The 16,508-nt window shown below is 43.5% G+C and overlaps 1 protein-coding gene across 3 annotated transcripts in view; it reads left to right on the top strand.

Moving 5' to 3' along the window:
* EBF2 (EBF transcription factor 2) overlaps positions 1-6,496 on the top strand; it is a 140,174-nt gene extending 133,678 nt beyond the window's left edge. For 2 of the 3 annotated variants that reach the window (XM_068174597.1, XM_068174596.1), the window contains one exon: positions 2,934-6,496. In XM_068174597.1, the coding sequence (XP_068030698.1) occupies positions 2,934-2,965 (32 nt within the window). In that variant the 3' untranslated portion in view covers positions 2,966-6,496. The remainder of the gene's footprint in view (positions 1-2,933) is intronic. The other variant, XM_068174598.1, reaches the window with a different exon arrangement.
* Positions 6,497-16,508: the final 10,012 nt, after the last annotated feature.

Genomic DNA, 16,508 nt, shown 5'->3' with positions numbered 1-16,508 from the left:
CCTCTGGGATAATGACTGGTGGTTGCTATATTCCCAACTCATCAGGGAGTGTCCTGCATTGAACCACCTTTATTGAAAAGTTACATCGATTCAATATATAGTAATACAGGCAAAAATAATTACAGCTTTGCTAGCAGTGTAAGACCTTAATCCAAACCTCCCAAACATTCAATAAAAAGCGATCCAGGCTGGGAATAGGCTTTTGACAGTGCAGCCCCAACGGGGAGTGGAGGTGGGGTGGAAATGGACAGAGCAGGGTGTGTGAAAAGAGAGTGGAGCTGTGAGATGAGCTGGAGAAAACCAGGTGAGAATTCCAGCCAATATTCCTCCACCGACTCATTCTTTGTTGCAGGAGGAGGTGAGACTGAAAATGAAATGCCAGTGACACAAATTAGGCTGCGCTTGTATTTTCTGTGTTAAAGAATTTGCTGTATCAGATCATGGAATCACGAAATCCCAGGATCATTTGGATTGGGAGGGACATTAAAACCCATCCAATCCCACTCCCTGCCAGGGGCAGGGACATCTTCCACTATCCCAGGCTGCTCTAAACCCCATTCAACCTGGCCTTGGACACATGCAGGGATGGAGCAGCCACAGCTTCTCTGGAAACCTGTTCATTCCCATACATGTATTATTTTATTATTAATATCTCTAATCCTACAGTAAAAAATGTGCTTTCACTTAAAGTTATGCAACTTTCCAAAATCTACAAGTTTTCTCAAAATATTTTTGAATAGACATAGCAGAAACTCAGGTTTAAACTTTGCTTTGCTTTGCTGGAAGTTTTCCTTGATTAAAAAAAAAGTGAAAATACTGTTAATAAAAATAGCATCACAAAAAAGCATTTATGCCGTTATGGACTGACTCTCTTGGGAACAGAGCTCAAGCTATACTGGCACCAGCCCCTGAATGGCTGAAACTAAGCTGTGCTAAGCTGTTCCAGGGGTGCAGCCCCTGTCCCCAGACATCCAACAGCCAGAAAAGGTCATCCCGATGGGGACAAGCCAGGCACCGTCTGTGCAGGGGCTCCTTTACTTGCTTCAGGCAAAGACCCAGCCAGGACACCTCAGACAAACACTTTAAACTCCTGCAGGCAGCCTGGATGATTTTGCCTGGAGCAGAGCATGAGGATCTGCTCCCCTGAGATACCTGTGGGACGGAGCCAGCACGGAGGGCACGCGCTCACCTCTTCCTCCAGCCCAGCAGAGCCTGGAGCGGGGCAGAAATCCAAGGCTAAATCAAGTTTTCCCTTCTAAGGACAGAAGGGCAGGCATGGGGTCAATACCCAGCTCTCCATGTCACTCTGGGACACTCACAGTTAGGATTATTTTTGGGGTTTGGGGGTGAGGGGAAGGAATGGAGCAGCATCCTTGGTGTCATCAGAGAATCAGAGAGATTTATCTAATGCACTCACACATATCCCCAAAACAGGCATGAAAGTGTTTACCTGCTTTATTTAGGTTTGAAAATATGAGGAACAGCAGCAAATTCCAAAGCAATTACAAAAGGTATCTGTTTGACTTCGGGCTGTTGGGTTTCACTTTCCCTTTCAGCTATCAGCTAAAATTGGCAGGGACTTTAGCCCCAGTCGGTAAGAAAATATGAAAATATTTATTTTCCTATTGTATTAAATCACAGACCATATCCACAGTTGTTTAAAAACACAGCTCCAGTAACAGACTTGTGTTAACTCAGGAACTTGCCCAAAGCACTTTTTTAAACCCTCTCAAGGAAAGGGTGAAATGAATTCTCAGTGGGACGGGGCTTTAAACACACCAATAATTCCACAAATTTCAGTGAGCATAAATCTTTGCAGGATTAGGACCTCGCACTGCACCGAGGCCCCTTTGAAAACGTGACTCACTCATTTGTTATATAAATACATCTAAACACAACTTACCCCTCAAAACCTTGGGGAGCAGCACTGGTTCCAGGCAGCTCCAAATGTTGCTGCTGTCGGTTACGAGGAGTAGAGCTGCAATTAAAAGCAGGAGAGTGACTAATAAATAATTTACATAAGCCCAGTGTTCTGGGAGTGTGCCAGGTAGGGCTGCAGTGACTCAGACACGTGGGGGAAACAAAGTGAGGAAGTGAGGCTGTTTCCACTGGAACCAGACTGGCAAAACCCAGCCCTGGGCGTTTTGGCCCATGATTCAGGGCTTGGAATTCCCTGGCTCGGTCTTGTCAGTAGCACAGGGGGGAATTCCCTTTGCTTCCACACCTTTCCTTGCTCACAGCCCCTCCAAGAAGATGAGCAGGGTGGGTAGGGAGCAGAGACCCTGCTCAGTTTTGGTTTTTGAGGATGGTTTTGAGTGTTCAGCTTCAGAAGTCTGAATTTGGGGACAGTTCTCAGCAATGTCCACCTCCAAGGACTTCTCTCCAGAGATAAGAACTCAAAAATGGGAAGGTTTTTTCTGCAAACACGCATGAATTGAATGAATCCTCTCTCTTTTTCATCCATATAATAACCCTGGTGGGCCTGGGCTTTTCACAAAATCAGAAAACCATGGAGTGGTTTGGGAAGGGACCTTAAAGCCCATCCAGTGCCACCCCTTCCATGGGCAGGGACACCTCCCACTGTCCCAGGCTGCTCCAAGCCCCAGTGTCCAACCTGGCCTTGGGCACTGCCAGGGATCCAGGGCCAGCCCCAGCTGCTCTGGGAATTCCCTCCCAGTCCCTCCCCACCCACACAGGAAGAAATTGATTCCTTTTTACCGTGGAATAGCCCTTTGCCCATTGCCTGTGTCACAGTCAGTCCTCACAGTTCTCACTGCAGCACCAAAAGACTTAAAGACACGAAAACTCAAATTTAACCTCAGATCGGGTGCTTCCTGTGATTCCTGGTTGCTCACAGGAGGGCGAAGGGCTTGAATATATTTTGTTCCATAACATTTCGTCACAATTTCATCTTTTTCACTTTTCTTTTTCAGCCATGACTGGTCTTGTCATTCCCCCGATGTAAGGAAGGGACAGCTTTGCTGCTCTCCCTCCCTCTTCCATTTTTTCCTCCTTTTTTTTTTTCATTTTTCTTTTACAGCACAAAACTACTTATTGTGATGGACCACTAAAAAGAAAAAAAAATAGCACTACAAGCTCTTTTTTGGGGAAAAGCCAGGCCCAGGAAAAAAAAAGGAACATTTTTTATGGATTGGACAAGATAGAAGTCTGCATCATTTACCTGTTTCATATTTCTGACACAACCACATCAACTCCTCAAACATTGGGAATGAAGAATCAGCAAGAGCCAGGATGAACAAGAGTTGGCAGAATGGAATTAGAAATGCAAAGTCTTTCCTGGAAGACACGAAAACCTTCCTAAGATTTGTAAAATATTCAAAGGAAAAAAAGAAATTGGCAAAATGATTCAAGGTTGATATTTTGGATACAATTTGTTTTACTTTGTAGGGGTAAAAAAGTTGAAGTTTCTATTTTCTATGGAGCCTTTCAGATATCGATTTAGTTTATGCAGAAAAACAATTCAACAAAACAGGGTACCAGCATGAAAGAATTTCTAGGACAAACTGACACGAATGATGGAACTTTGGTGTATGTGTGTATTTGCTTATAGTTTAACCTCTTTAAAAAATGTAAGATGTTTTACAATTATTTAAATAAATAAACTTGTAACTTATTGTATGTAGAGGTAGAAATTAAACCCTGTTTTGGATTTTTTCCTCCAGTTGTACAATGAAGACAGATGATGCAAAAATGTAGTGATAAGTTTGAGATATATTATTACTGCTGCAATTGCTCCTCACTTTCCCCCCTCTTACTGAATTCATGTGCAAGGATATATAGGATTCTTTCTGATTAACAAAACCCTCAGAAACTTTTACCTACATTGTGGTAAACAGCTCATGTAGGAATTTTTTCACCCTCCTCATCTTTCCCACATTTCCATTTTTCGCTTCAATTAAAATATTCAGGTAGTAAGATTAACTGCTAAGTCTCAAAGACCCAGCTGACGAGTGAGTGGCACTTAGGGATTTGAGTGAATCGGATTTTTCATGAGGTACTGAGTTTATTTTATAGATTCAATGTATGAATTAGGAGGGGAAGGCTTCTCTGGGGTTTTCCATGTGGTTAGATCACCTTAAGTTCAGTTATGCTTCATATTAAGGGTGCTTTTAAAAGGGTGAACATGTATTTGAATGATTCATGCACTTTTATCCCGAGTCATTAAAAATGGTAAGTATTTGTCAGTTGGATATTGAAGTTCATAGAGGTAATCAATTGCTTTGAATTTTTCTGCATTTTAGCCTAACAAAAGTGTTTAGTTCTCCTTTGCATCTCCTCTCCTGAAATTGGAAGGTGAGGACAAGTCTGATAAAATAAATCATAAATTATCCAACTAAATCACAGAACACTCAAAAGGATTTGGCTGTTGGAAATCCATTTTTAATGGGGAAAAATATAAAAATCAGCTACACTACGGAGACCCCTCTAAAATCCACACAATTAATGGCTGCATGGACAGTTGCTTCTATGGAGGAGCCTTGACAACAAACCCTAAATAAGGCCCCAGGATCTGAACTTATCCATTTGCCCAGTAGTTTTATGGATGGGTAAGGAAAATTGTATTCTTGGTGATTTTTAGGGATGGTAGAACTTGAGCTGGGCTCGGGATGGTGAAACTGGGACAACTCACATGGCTGAGCTAGTTTGGAGCTGTTGTGGAGCTAATTGGGATCAGGAAGAGCCAAAAATCCTCTCTGCAGGTCCACAGCTGGATGGTGATGGGAGGCTGAGGGGGGATGACCTGAGGGACCCTCACCTGAAGGACAGGGTTTGGGCACAGGGCAGCCTGTGCAGGAGAGCAGGGCATGGAACCAGACAATCCTGGGATGATGGGGTTGGAAGGGACCTCAAAGCCCATCCAGTGCCACCCCCTGCCCTGGGCAGGGACACCTCCCGCTGTCCCAGGGTGCTCCAAGCCCTGTCCAGCCTGGCCCTGGGCACTTCCAGGGATTGAACAACACTTCCAGGGATGGAACAAGGTCCTCCAGGCTCCCTTTCCTGGTGCAGTGCACAGTTCAGTTTATGGGATAAATCCATTCACTGCACGTGGGGTTCTAAAGGAGATCTCAGAGGGACTGGGGACTCCAACTGGGCTGCTGTGGCCATTCCTAAAGAAAGTCCCACTTGTTGGGAAGGAGTTTAGTGTTCCTGACTGTGCTGTAAGGTTTGGCAGGGTCTTCATTTGGTGCCTTCTCAATGCCGTTGAGTCCCATTTTAAAAAGGTGGAGGGGGGTTAATCTCTTCTAAAACTCAAGGCCCAACTTATATCAGCAAAACCGACAATTTAAGGAGAGATTTAGTGGGAATAATGTGGGTTTAAGAAACATGGATATAATTAACATTTCACAGTCAGGCTACTGAAACTGTTTGAGTTCCACAAAAAATGAAAGAAAATAAATCCCCGTTAATTATGGCTGCAGGTTGATTGTCCTTACGGGTTCTCTGCGTGTCCCTCATGCCACCAAGGATGTGGCAGTCCCTGGAGGTCAACCAGCGCCCCTGAAACCAAGTGAGCTCTGAAATATCAAAGAATCATAGATGTTAAAAAGCCTGGAGTTGTCAGTGTATCTCTGATAACACAACAGGGTGCAGGGTCTGACCTGGATGTTCCAAACAGCAAAACAGCAACAACAAACCCCCCAAAACATTTCATATATTCATAGGCACTGATATCCCAGCAGGGCTAAGTAGGAAGTCCAAATTCATGTTTGGAATTATGCATTTATCCAGGGATAAAAATGGATTAAGGACTGGAAGAGATGGGACTAAAACTTCCATAAATTTCAGTGAAAACACGTTGAGTCCTTATTCCAAAAATTATCTTGGTGGACCAGGTTCATTCTATCAAATCCCTTCCTCCATTCCCACCTACTAAAAATCCCAAACAGCTCCAAAGCATGAAGATGGTGAATATTCCCCCTGCCCTTCTCTGTACAGGCTACTTCTAAAATTGATAATCAAATAGACTCAATATTCTGTCTGGCAAATATTCCAGATCAATAGGAATTTCTAGACCACCTGCTGGAGAGCAGCAGTTTGCTATCTTAAATCCTCTTCTTTTTTCTTAACAAATGGGATTTTCATTACAAAATCTCAGTCAGGAAAGTTTCCAATTAAAAAAAAAAAAAAAAAAAAAAGAAAGAAAAAGAGATATTTCATGGGAAAAGCTGGGTTTTGTCCATACTTCTGTTTTATTTTTGCTTAGTCAACACAGGTACATGAAAGAAAGATCTAACACATCACTGACATCCTGGGAAGATTCAGGGGTAAAAATGACAGTCTGGCAATAAAAAAATTTTAAAAAAAGGAAAGTTTCTGGAACATTGACCATTCCTTTCACCCTTCAGTTATTTTTATTAGTTCTGTCCAGTTGCCCAGTTGCCATGAGTCCAAGTGAAAAAGAGAAACCTCCCTGAAAAGCTGCTCCAAGCACCTGCAGAAGAGGAATTGCCTGTGTTGATGCAAATGTGAAAAATCTGGTTTGCTTTGAGCAAAAAAAAAAAAAAAAAAAGAAAGCAAATTAAACCTAGGAATTATTTAGAACATGGATTTTGCTCATGCAGGGAAATCATGGTACTAAGAGATGAGTGTAGAATTAATTGAGGTTTACAGAGAAAAACCCCTTTAAATAAACACAATCGGAAATCCTTGGCCATGAAAAAGGACTTTGGCAGTGGCAAAACACTCAACAAAAAGGGAAAAGATGATTCCAGAGTTGATGTGTGAGAATTTTTTTCACTGTAACAAACAAATCTGTCCTCTTTGACTGGTTGCTGTTGACAATTCCCTGAGAGTTTTCCTCTTTGCCACTGGGGAGATGAAGGTGTTGCATAGTTAATGACAAAATTCATCATAACTTTGGAAGAGTTGGTTTGATCTCCTAATTTATCTCGGTAGAGCATCTTCCTCTCCCTCCTTCTTTGCACACTTCCAACATGCATGGTTTCTCCAAACCGTTCCTCCCTCCTGTAATTTAAAGCCTAATTTCTCCCTCCTGTATAGTTTTGGGGTTTTTTTGGGGTTGGCTGGTTGTTTTCTTGGGGTTGTTTTGGGTTTTTTTTTTTTTTTTTTGATTTTTTTTTTTTTTTGCTTTGTCAGTTATATACAGTATGAAGTTGCTATGCACAGAGCTTTTGTAAAGATAGCTTTTTTGGTTTTTTTGTTTACTGTTTTTAATGGTCCTACTTATGGAAGAATATCTTGTTTGTAAAATGAGTATGTCTACTTCAGTTTTAAACTTTAAATTATCCTAACAAAAAAAAAAATAAAATTTTTGTACTGTAAATAAGGGGGAATTATCTTAATTTCAGTGTTTAATGTGCTTCTTTATCATCTTTTTGGGTCACTCATGGTAACAATAACACTGTAAAAATGGTATAAAATGTTATGTGAGAGTTTTTAAATCAAGATTTGAAGATGTGCCTGTAAAACATCCAACCACAATTTGGGAGAGCCACGTTGAGATTGTGCTGGGCATGGAATAAGAGGATAATGAATGGTCTTTTCTTTATTACAAATGGACAACACCTGTGTGAGAGTTCAGTCCTTTCTCGGGGGGGGAAGGACTCAAAGGGTTGGACAGGGGGAATTTGGACACCTTTTTGGACATGTCCCCTTTTTGTTATGATTATCCAGGTGGTCAAAGAACAAAATCAAAATTAAAAACTGGGACTGACTGATCCTGGCCTTTCCCTGGACTGAATTTGGGGTTGGTCCTGCTTAGGCATTTTGTCTTTGTGCAAAACTCTGAGCAAACAACGAACTGATGCTGCAGAGGTGAATCACATTGGCTCCCAAAAATAATTTGGATAGATTTACTCCCTCTTGTGCAGAGTGCACGTCGCAGCCACAGGGATGGACAAAACAGAGTACTGAAAACTGCTTGGAAAATGGTAATTGGCCATTTGAACCAGAAATATTCCATTTTCTTCAATGAAAATTACTGGAAAGGTTCAAACAAATGAAATTTTAATGATGAAGGTCACTTTTACTGACATTTTCGACAGAATGTGAGTCAGTATTTAAATTATTGCCAGATGTCAGTGAAAGCATCTGAAAACATGAGGCACTATCAGCCCAAAACTGAGGCGAAAACAGAGGTTTTTGGTAACCTGCACCAATTCTGCCTTTCAGGATGATGTGCAATCAGCAGATGACCTTCATCCCAGCACTGAAACCCAGGTTTTCCACTGTCCTGATGAAAGATCTTTCATCTTCTCTTGAACAGAGGCCCATTCTCCTGAAAATCTTATTCAGCTCTTTTTCCCCCGCTAAGAAATCCCAGCAGAATTTTACGTGATGATTTTGGTGATAAAACTCCCGGCTCCTGTGAAAGAGATTCTCAGATTTAACAGGGCCCTACTGTTGTATTCCAGGGAGGAAGTGTGTTGGGCAGATGAAAGCTGGAGATCTGCTGCTCCACTCCTGCTTTTCTTACATCTCTTAAGGACTTGATGATGGACAGATACAAACACGAGCCTGGGATGTGTCACCCTCTGAGCTGGAGCCTGAGTAACTTCCCAACAAAATGCTGAGGGAGGGAAGAAGGAGATGTATGAGAGTTTCAGATCAAAAAAGCAAGTTTTTAACTCAAATAAGCACACGAACAACTCCCTCCAAGCCCAAGTAGCTCAGATTATCTAGGGTTATCTGCACAGAAATGTCTTGAAAAACAAAAAAAAAAAGCTCTAGGATCATTGCCATGAAAGTATTTCATTATCAGTCTTACTCCATTCTTAAAAAACATTGTGAAAAGAGGTTTTTTGGTCAATGTTAAGACCAATAAAGGCTTGAAACCTCCCCACATGTTAAATCCTTGGCTCACCAGGTTTTACAGGAAGATCAGATGTTCAGCCTTCCCTCCACGGTTGCTGCCACACTCCGGGAAGAGTTGAATGACTTTGGTCACATCAGACACAGAAATTGGCCCTTTTCCAAAGGCAAAGTGTCTGGGTCACTGTGAATTTTCAGAGTATCAGGAGGAGCAAAGGAATATTCCTCCTAAGACCAGCGATAATGGGAATTCTAGGAGTGGTCAGTGATTGTTCAGGTTTCCTTCCCTAGCGAGGGGCCAGCCACATCTGGGCTTGGCCAGGTTGATCTGCCTTGGCTCGGAAAGGCCTTCTAGAACAGCACATCCTCTCCCACCCTATTTTTTTTTTTTGTTTTGTTTCTTTCCAGGTATTTTCTAGATGAGAAAAATTTGAATTTCACTTCAATAAATGGCGAAACAAAAGCCACTCCTTCAGCCAGTTGTGCCGGGCAGGCAGGGAATTGCCGTCCCAGTTAAAATATTTATCTCTGTGACAACACACAGCTGCTGAGGTGCAGAGATCTGAAGCTTTAATGGCACCACGTTACTTAGGCAGGAATGTCTCATTAACTCCGTGTGCAGGACTGGCTTAACCAGCAGCTGGGGATGGAGCTGAGGTGCCGACAGAGCAGGAGAACAAACACCAGTGGAGATAAGGGAAGGGGAAACCCAACACTTCTCCATCCTGAGGGGGAAGGCACCAAAAAACGGCCCATGGAGGCAATAGAAGAACTCTGGGGGAAGCACAGCAGGGAGGCTGGGGAAGGGAAATGGGATCTGTTGTCCCGTGTCGGGTCTGGGCAAAGTTACAACATGAGAAAACACAAGCCTGGCCCTTGGCACGTCCTTTTCCACAGGGAGACGTGGATGCAACCATCCACCTTCTGGAGGCACAGGAATCGTACCTTCTTAAGGCACTTTCTGGCCTATTCATTGGCAGGGGAAGATCCTTGGAAATAAAGTGCAACTTTTCAGAGAGGCATTTTACACCGCTTTTACAATGGTGGTTATTCCTAATTTAAGTTGTGATTTTTAAGGTATGACTCAGTTATTTCTGAGAGTAATAGAGGAAGAAATATTTCCAACAGCAAGCAGCCCTTTGAGACTGCTTTAAATCAATTTTAAGTGTGTAACTAACCCGGATGAGAAACTCAAGCACCCCTTCTTTTCCCAAAGCTCCCTGGTTTAAGTGGCAGCAGCACCACAGCATGAGTGGGGCTTGAGCAGGGCTGGGATGGGAAGAACTTCTCCCAACACCTCCCTGCCATTGCAGGGACTTGATTGGAATTTACCAGCAGGGTCCCTCTGACACTGCAATTGCTGCAGTCATTTCTTTGTCTTTAAAATGCCATATAATTGCTAATGTAATTAGTGATGTATACAGAGAGGGCCCGTGCAATTACCAAGTCCTAAGATCAAGTAATTAATGTTCTGTCAACAAAACAGCAACTGTTTCATTAACAACTGTCTGGGTTTGAAAACAGATCAACCCAGAACGTACCCACTCGGCTGAGTTTGGCAAGAGCAGTGGATTTCAGCCCAAAACACACCAGCCTGGATCAAATGGGTGTGGAAAAGGGGATTGTGCCAGTCCCACCTCCAGCTCCCAGTTATTCCTCCCCCAGTAAGATGAGGATCCACCAATACTGCCCACAGGGACGGGGCTCACAGCTGGAGGTCCCAGTTTTCTGGATAATCTCAGGTTTAAAAAAAATTTTCAGAGGGTTTCTAGGACCTGCAAAGTTTTATTGGATTGCAGGACTGGGAATTTTGGTGAGGTGAGGCCTATGATTTTGCTGACCTCTGAATTAACTTTGTATGCCCAAGGTTTTCTCTATTACCACGACCCCGAGCACCTTCTTCAAAGCGACAGGAGTGGGGTGCCCGCTCTGATCTGATTTTTCACTCCCCTTCCTTTATGAATCTGAGTTTTACAAAGAGGTTTTTTTTAACCAGGTTTTAACCTTGTCCTTTTCCTCACAGCTCTTTTAAGAGAGCTCACATCCTTCCAAGTGTTCCCCAGCCCCGCTTCGGTGTCTCTTGCCTGTCTCCTTGTCTCTTCCATCCAGAGCCCATTTTTAAGGGTGAGACCCTGAAAGGTGAAGCCTGGAAGGAGCTGTGCTGGTCCTGCCCAACTCCAGCCTCTGCTCTGTCTCCACTGCTCCTGCATCTCTCAGTTTGCTCTTTAGGGAGGGATTCCAGGTCCAGCTTTCCCAGGACACAACACAGACTTCGAGTCCTGATGCATCACCTCCAATTTCCAGGATGGGAATGGTCCCTGTCCCCTCAACACCACATCTGCTGAGCCTTCCACCCAGGAGAAGCTCAGTGCTCCACCTCATTCCCTCAGAGGATGGAATTCCCAGTCCTCCAGAGGCCATCCCTGTTCTCCCTAACCACTTTTCCTGTGCCTCAGACAGCACAGGACACAGTTAACACAGCACAGGAGCTGTGGCAGCGTGGAATTAAGCAGCAGGAGCAAGAGGGATCAACGGGGATTTCCGGGGAGATTTGAAACACAAACAAGCACGAGGAACTCTAAAAGTACACAATTTTTCCTCCCGCTCTGCGCGTGTTGTTTTATTACAGGGTAATTAAAGAACACTTTAAAATTTTGATTAATGGGCTTTTTAGCTTCAGAGAAATCACATCTTTGATGTCAGTCGCTTAAACATTCCGTTTACTTTGCCATTGAGGAATGGAAATAAATAAAGAATGCCGAGGATGCTTTTATCCCCTCCTGCTTTCTACAGAGAAGGTTTGTAACAGTCACATGGATAAAAATGGGATTCATGCAAGAAAAAAATGCCATCTCAGTCCGAGTGAATGAAACCCTGGTCACAAGGACCAGCTCTGGTCGCACTCAGTGCCACACTGTGACTCCAGCTGCAGTTGGTGTTTACACAGAATTTGGAGGTTCCCTCTTCTGGGAAGCTCCACACAGCAGCAATAATTCAGATTATTGGATTTTAAAGGGGGTGGGGAAGCAACTGTGGTGTTCCAGATCCCAAACCAACACCAGGTGCCTTCACAGCCCATTCCCTGGGGAAAAGACACTTCCCTGGATGGGGGGAACGAGCTGTTCCTGGTCTCTTTAGCAACACTAGCAAATCTCAGGTGCCCAAAGCCTTGTTTGCTGCTTAGTCTGAGGCACTGATTGGAGCAATGCCTCTCTAGGGTGCTTGTTTTTATTTCATAGGACTGTTTTTAACCATGGATGAATCTGCACAGAGTGGAGAGTTAAGGAAGAGATCAGTTCTAATTGCCCTTATTTTTCCTTCCATTTAAGATCTGGGCTCCACAACCACCCACAAACCCTTGATTACCTGAACTCCACACTCTTTATGATAAAGGTTATGGAGGTGCTTAGTCCCACAACAGTATTTTCAGCCCCCTGGCAGCCTATTTAGCCAATGTTTTTTCTTAAAGACTAATTTTCATCAATTTTTCTCCATTTCTCCTTTCTCAGCCTTTCCCTTTGCATCCATAATTATAGAAAAAGTAAAAAAGCAGGTTTTGGAGTTTGAGACAATAAATTAATCAGTTAGCCTCTATTTAAAATTCAGTTTCTTAAAATATTTTTGAAGCTTTATTGGAGTTCCCCTATATATTTTTGAAGCTCTATTATCAGTGGGGTTTTTTTGCATAAATCCTGCCCTGCACACACACACACACACACATACACACACACACACTTCCTTCCAAATATCCACCTCTATGCAGATTAAAATTATGGATGCTTTTCATTCAGCTGCTTTTGGAAGAAAAAGGGAGGAAAGGAAAGAGGGGAGGGGGGAAGAGTCAACTTTAATACTCTACAGTAGCACAAACCCCCTGAGCATAAAGCAGTGCTCAGGTAGACACATCTGGTGAAATGCATCACATCAAATTAGTATCAAGGGTATTGAGATTCTGAGACGCCTGGCAGACAATTCCCCTTCTAATGCACTGCTTTGGAGCTTGTTGAGGAAACTTGAATCCCAAATCTCCAGTGAAATGAGTGATACTAAACATGCCTGCTCAAATACTGAAAGTGAAGATCAAAGACGCAGTGTCCAAATTGGCTTTGCAAACAAAGCAAGCCCGGGGATCCCCAGGAGGACGTGGTGCTAATATTATCAGATCTCCTTGACTCCTTCCTCCCAACAGTTTGTCATTTAAGAAAAATAATAATAATAATGAGAATGCATTTCTGTCTGGCTGGCAGGAACCTAGTTGTGAGACAAACAAATTCAGTGCCTCTTAAGGGTGTACTTTGCAAGGCACCTTAATCAAGTTAAAGTGAAAAATGAGAATATTTCCCTCTGAAATCTGCCCACGCCTCGGTCCCCAAACCACACATAGACAAACACATGGGGCCATGAATATTTCAGTACAACTCAGGCCTTCAGATCAATACAGGCAACTCTCAAGTTCTATTGATTTTTCAGAGGTTTGGCTCACAGGGGTGATAAAATATTTCTCAAGTTATGAAACCTGAGCTCGGGAGCTTTTGCTGATGCCTCAGCATTTACCAGACACATCCCTCTCCCCTCCATGTGGATTTATGACTAAGCAATAAGTCTTGGAAAGGTGGGCACTGCCATCCCATAGGGCCCACTTAAGGTCAAAAAGAGAAATCAGGGCAGTTCTTCAGGTCACCAAACTTCTGTTTTCTGAGGTAATCACTTATTCTTTCCCCTCCAAGTCCTTATTCCAAGATTCATTAGGCAGCGAGTGAAATTCCCTTTCAGCGTCCCCTGTAAGCTGTCAGAGAGAAAGGGACACCAAAGCAGACACCAAATAAAGCAACTCCCTGCTGAGGCAAGGGAGTTAATCCTCTCCATATGGAAAGGAAATACACTTAATTATGTATTTATGCATGTCATTGCAGGCTTATATCTTGTTTCACTTTCATCCACAATGATCCAAACCTATTTCAATATAATGAGTAAACATTGCTGGGTTTACAATAACAGAAGCATACGGTCACTCACCATTTCCCAACCATTTCCTTGCAGTTCCGTGCAGTTTTTATTTGTCCTGGAGAAGCACCCAGGGAATGCTCTGCTGGACTGTGACTGTAAGGTGTTCATAATCACAAAACCCCAAAGAGCTGGCCCCAAAGAGCTTAAAACTGAGCTGAAAAAGCATTTTGAGAGAGAAGTGGGAATCTGTGGGTGCTGCTTGCAATATTGCAGTTATTCCCTCCCAAAATGGGTATCTCTGCATAACCAAAAATTACATTTTTAATCCAGTGGGTTCCCCACAGTCAGTCAGGGACTGAGGTCATTTGCTGGCCTCACCATGAGACCTGGTGTACGTGAATTATGGATCTCAAGTAGCTTTTTGGTAGTTCAGGGGGAAAATCCTCTCTGTTTCTTTGTTTAAAGCTGGTTTGATTATTATTCATATTAGGTGGTTTTTTGTTGTTTTTTTTTTTTTTTTTTTTTTACCAGAAGCACCAAGGAGCTTCAAGGGCCAGGGACACCCTGTGCTCCCTGCTGTCCCTCAGGTGGCAGGACTATGTCCCAAACAGCCCTTGCCAGTTAGAGAGAAGGTTTCAGGGGGAATAAATAGCAGAGAAAAGTGACCTGTCCAGATCCACAGGCCAAGGAAAGGGGGGACCCTAAGAGACATTCCCAGAACTGCAGCCTGCAATTAAAAAAGGCATCAGAAAGGACATTTTCCAAGTGACTCCCAAAAAAAGAGGATTTGTGTGCATGGGCGAAGACCCACTGGCACAGTAACACTGCCCTGATCTGTGCATGACCTTGAGAGAGCACCTGAATTGAACTGAGACACTCAGAAAAGCTCATTTAGACACCCTTCCCCAGGTGCCAGAGCTTGGCATGGGAGTCCAGCTTGCCCAATTCTCTCATTTCCCCTGTGTGATGGTCTTTTATGACTTTCAGGAAGTCAAACACAAAAAAAAACAAGCCCTTCATTTCACTTCTTCAAACCAAATCTGGCTTTCACCCCCTCCCCCTCCTGGTAAAGAGCATCCATCATCCCCCTCATTTAAACACGTTCCAATGGGTTCTGCAGCCCCGCCCGGTGAAACTCTGCTGCTGCATCCCAGGCTGGCACTTCAAAAATGCAAGTTCACATCATCCCATCCCCATCCAGCCCTCCCCTGGCAGCAATACCTGGGAAGAATCCTCAGTCAGTTAAAACCCACCTCAAACCCCCACATTGGCCATCTCTAATCAAATTACACTTCTCAAGCTGTTCACTCCCCAAACCCCTTCAAATGCTTTCTAATATTTTTCCCACAACTGGTGTTAAGCTGTAATTGCTCGCTGCATCTTTTTGCCCCTCTTGAATAATTGGTGTTAGATTTGCCACTTTATAGTCCTTGGGAATATGACCTGTCATTATAAAGCTTCTAAAAAGTCTCCGTTAACACTTCCCAATTTTCTCTCCTTTATTTCCTCCTGCAGCAATGGATGTGCCCTCCCTGAACCAGATACCTGATCTACCTTTGGAGCATAAAAAAAACCTTTCAGCAATAATTTCTGCAGTCATTTACGCAGTAACACCTCTAACATGCCTGGGAATAGAGAGTCAGGTCTTTAACGGATGTAAACTGGCAGACCTCCACTGATTTTAATGGTTACCTTGGTTTGCACCACTTGGAGGGTTCACTGAGAATGTTTGCACATTTACAAGCTCAGACAAGCTTACTCCTCGTTATTTAAAAGGCTCAGCTTGAATACTGCATAGAAAACCAAACTCAAGTGATAAGAGCAGCTGTTATTAAATAAGAGATTTCCAGACTAAGTGGAGCCTGTATTGCAGGACGTGCCTAATGGGAGGTCTACTGAATCTATCAGTATCCTCAATTATCTCCTTGAACTGGACCCTCAGTTCATGAGTTCAGTGCCTCATCTTCCAGCATGCCAAGACCTCCACATTTCCAGGGGCAAATTTGTGGGCTGGGACATGCAGAAGGTGGGATTTTGACAGCCATAGCCAGGAGGATCCTCATTTGGATAAGTTACACATAAGGTTCCTGTTGGAGAGGAGGGATGTGAATATAGAAAATGTTCTGGAAGGCTGATATTTCCTAGTGCAATCACAAACTTCTGTAGCTTTTTCCTTCAGCAGGTTCTTGGAGAGTTTCAGCAGTGGCTGGTGCTCTGATTCCCATCTCCCAAATCCCTGAATCTCAGCTGGTATTTATGGTGCTCTAGCACACACATATAACCTGTTGCAATGGCTGGCAGGACCTTTGCACACTTACTCTCCAAGGCCCAGTGTCCAAGACTACTTAAATATAAAATACTTAAAGTACATTTCTTGACCAAGGATTACCCAAACTCTTTATAAAAAGTGGATGGAATTCCTCAGCAATCCAGGCCTTGTCCATTCTTCCTTCCCTGAATGTTCCAGCCCAGCCTCACGTCCCGTTTTCCCAGCTCTGGGAAGGGGGAAGGCAGCTGGATATGGCATTGTTGCTCCAGCTCCACAGTAGGTTGACCCCCCTGGCCTCTTCCAGCAATCCCTAATTCCCGTTGTTACATGATTCCTAATGGCACTTCTTTGGCGCTGGACAGGGCAGAGGTCAAGGTCTGGAATGTCACCAGAGCTGCTACTTAACAGGGACAGACAATTAGGGGATTGTCTGGGTGAGGGAGCTCCGGGCTGGGTGTGATAAGCTGCCATCAGCCCTGGGAGGTGATAAGAACAAGCT

This window comes from Anomalospiza imberbis, chromosome 28 (assembly GCF_031753505.1).
Source record: "Anomalospiza imberbis isolate Cuckoo-Finch-1a 21T00152 chromosome 28, ASM3175350v1, whole genome shotgun sequence".
NCBI classification, from domain to species: domain Eukaryota; kingdom Metazoa; phylum Chordata; class Aves; order Passeriformes; family Viduidae; genus Anomalospiza; species Anomalospiza imberbis.
The sequence above is the reverse complement of the archived record's forward strand: the minus strand, read 5'-3'. Positions and strand labels throughout refer to the sequence as shown.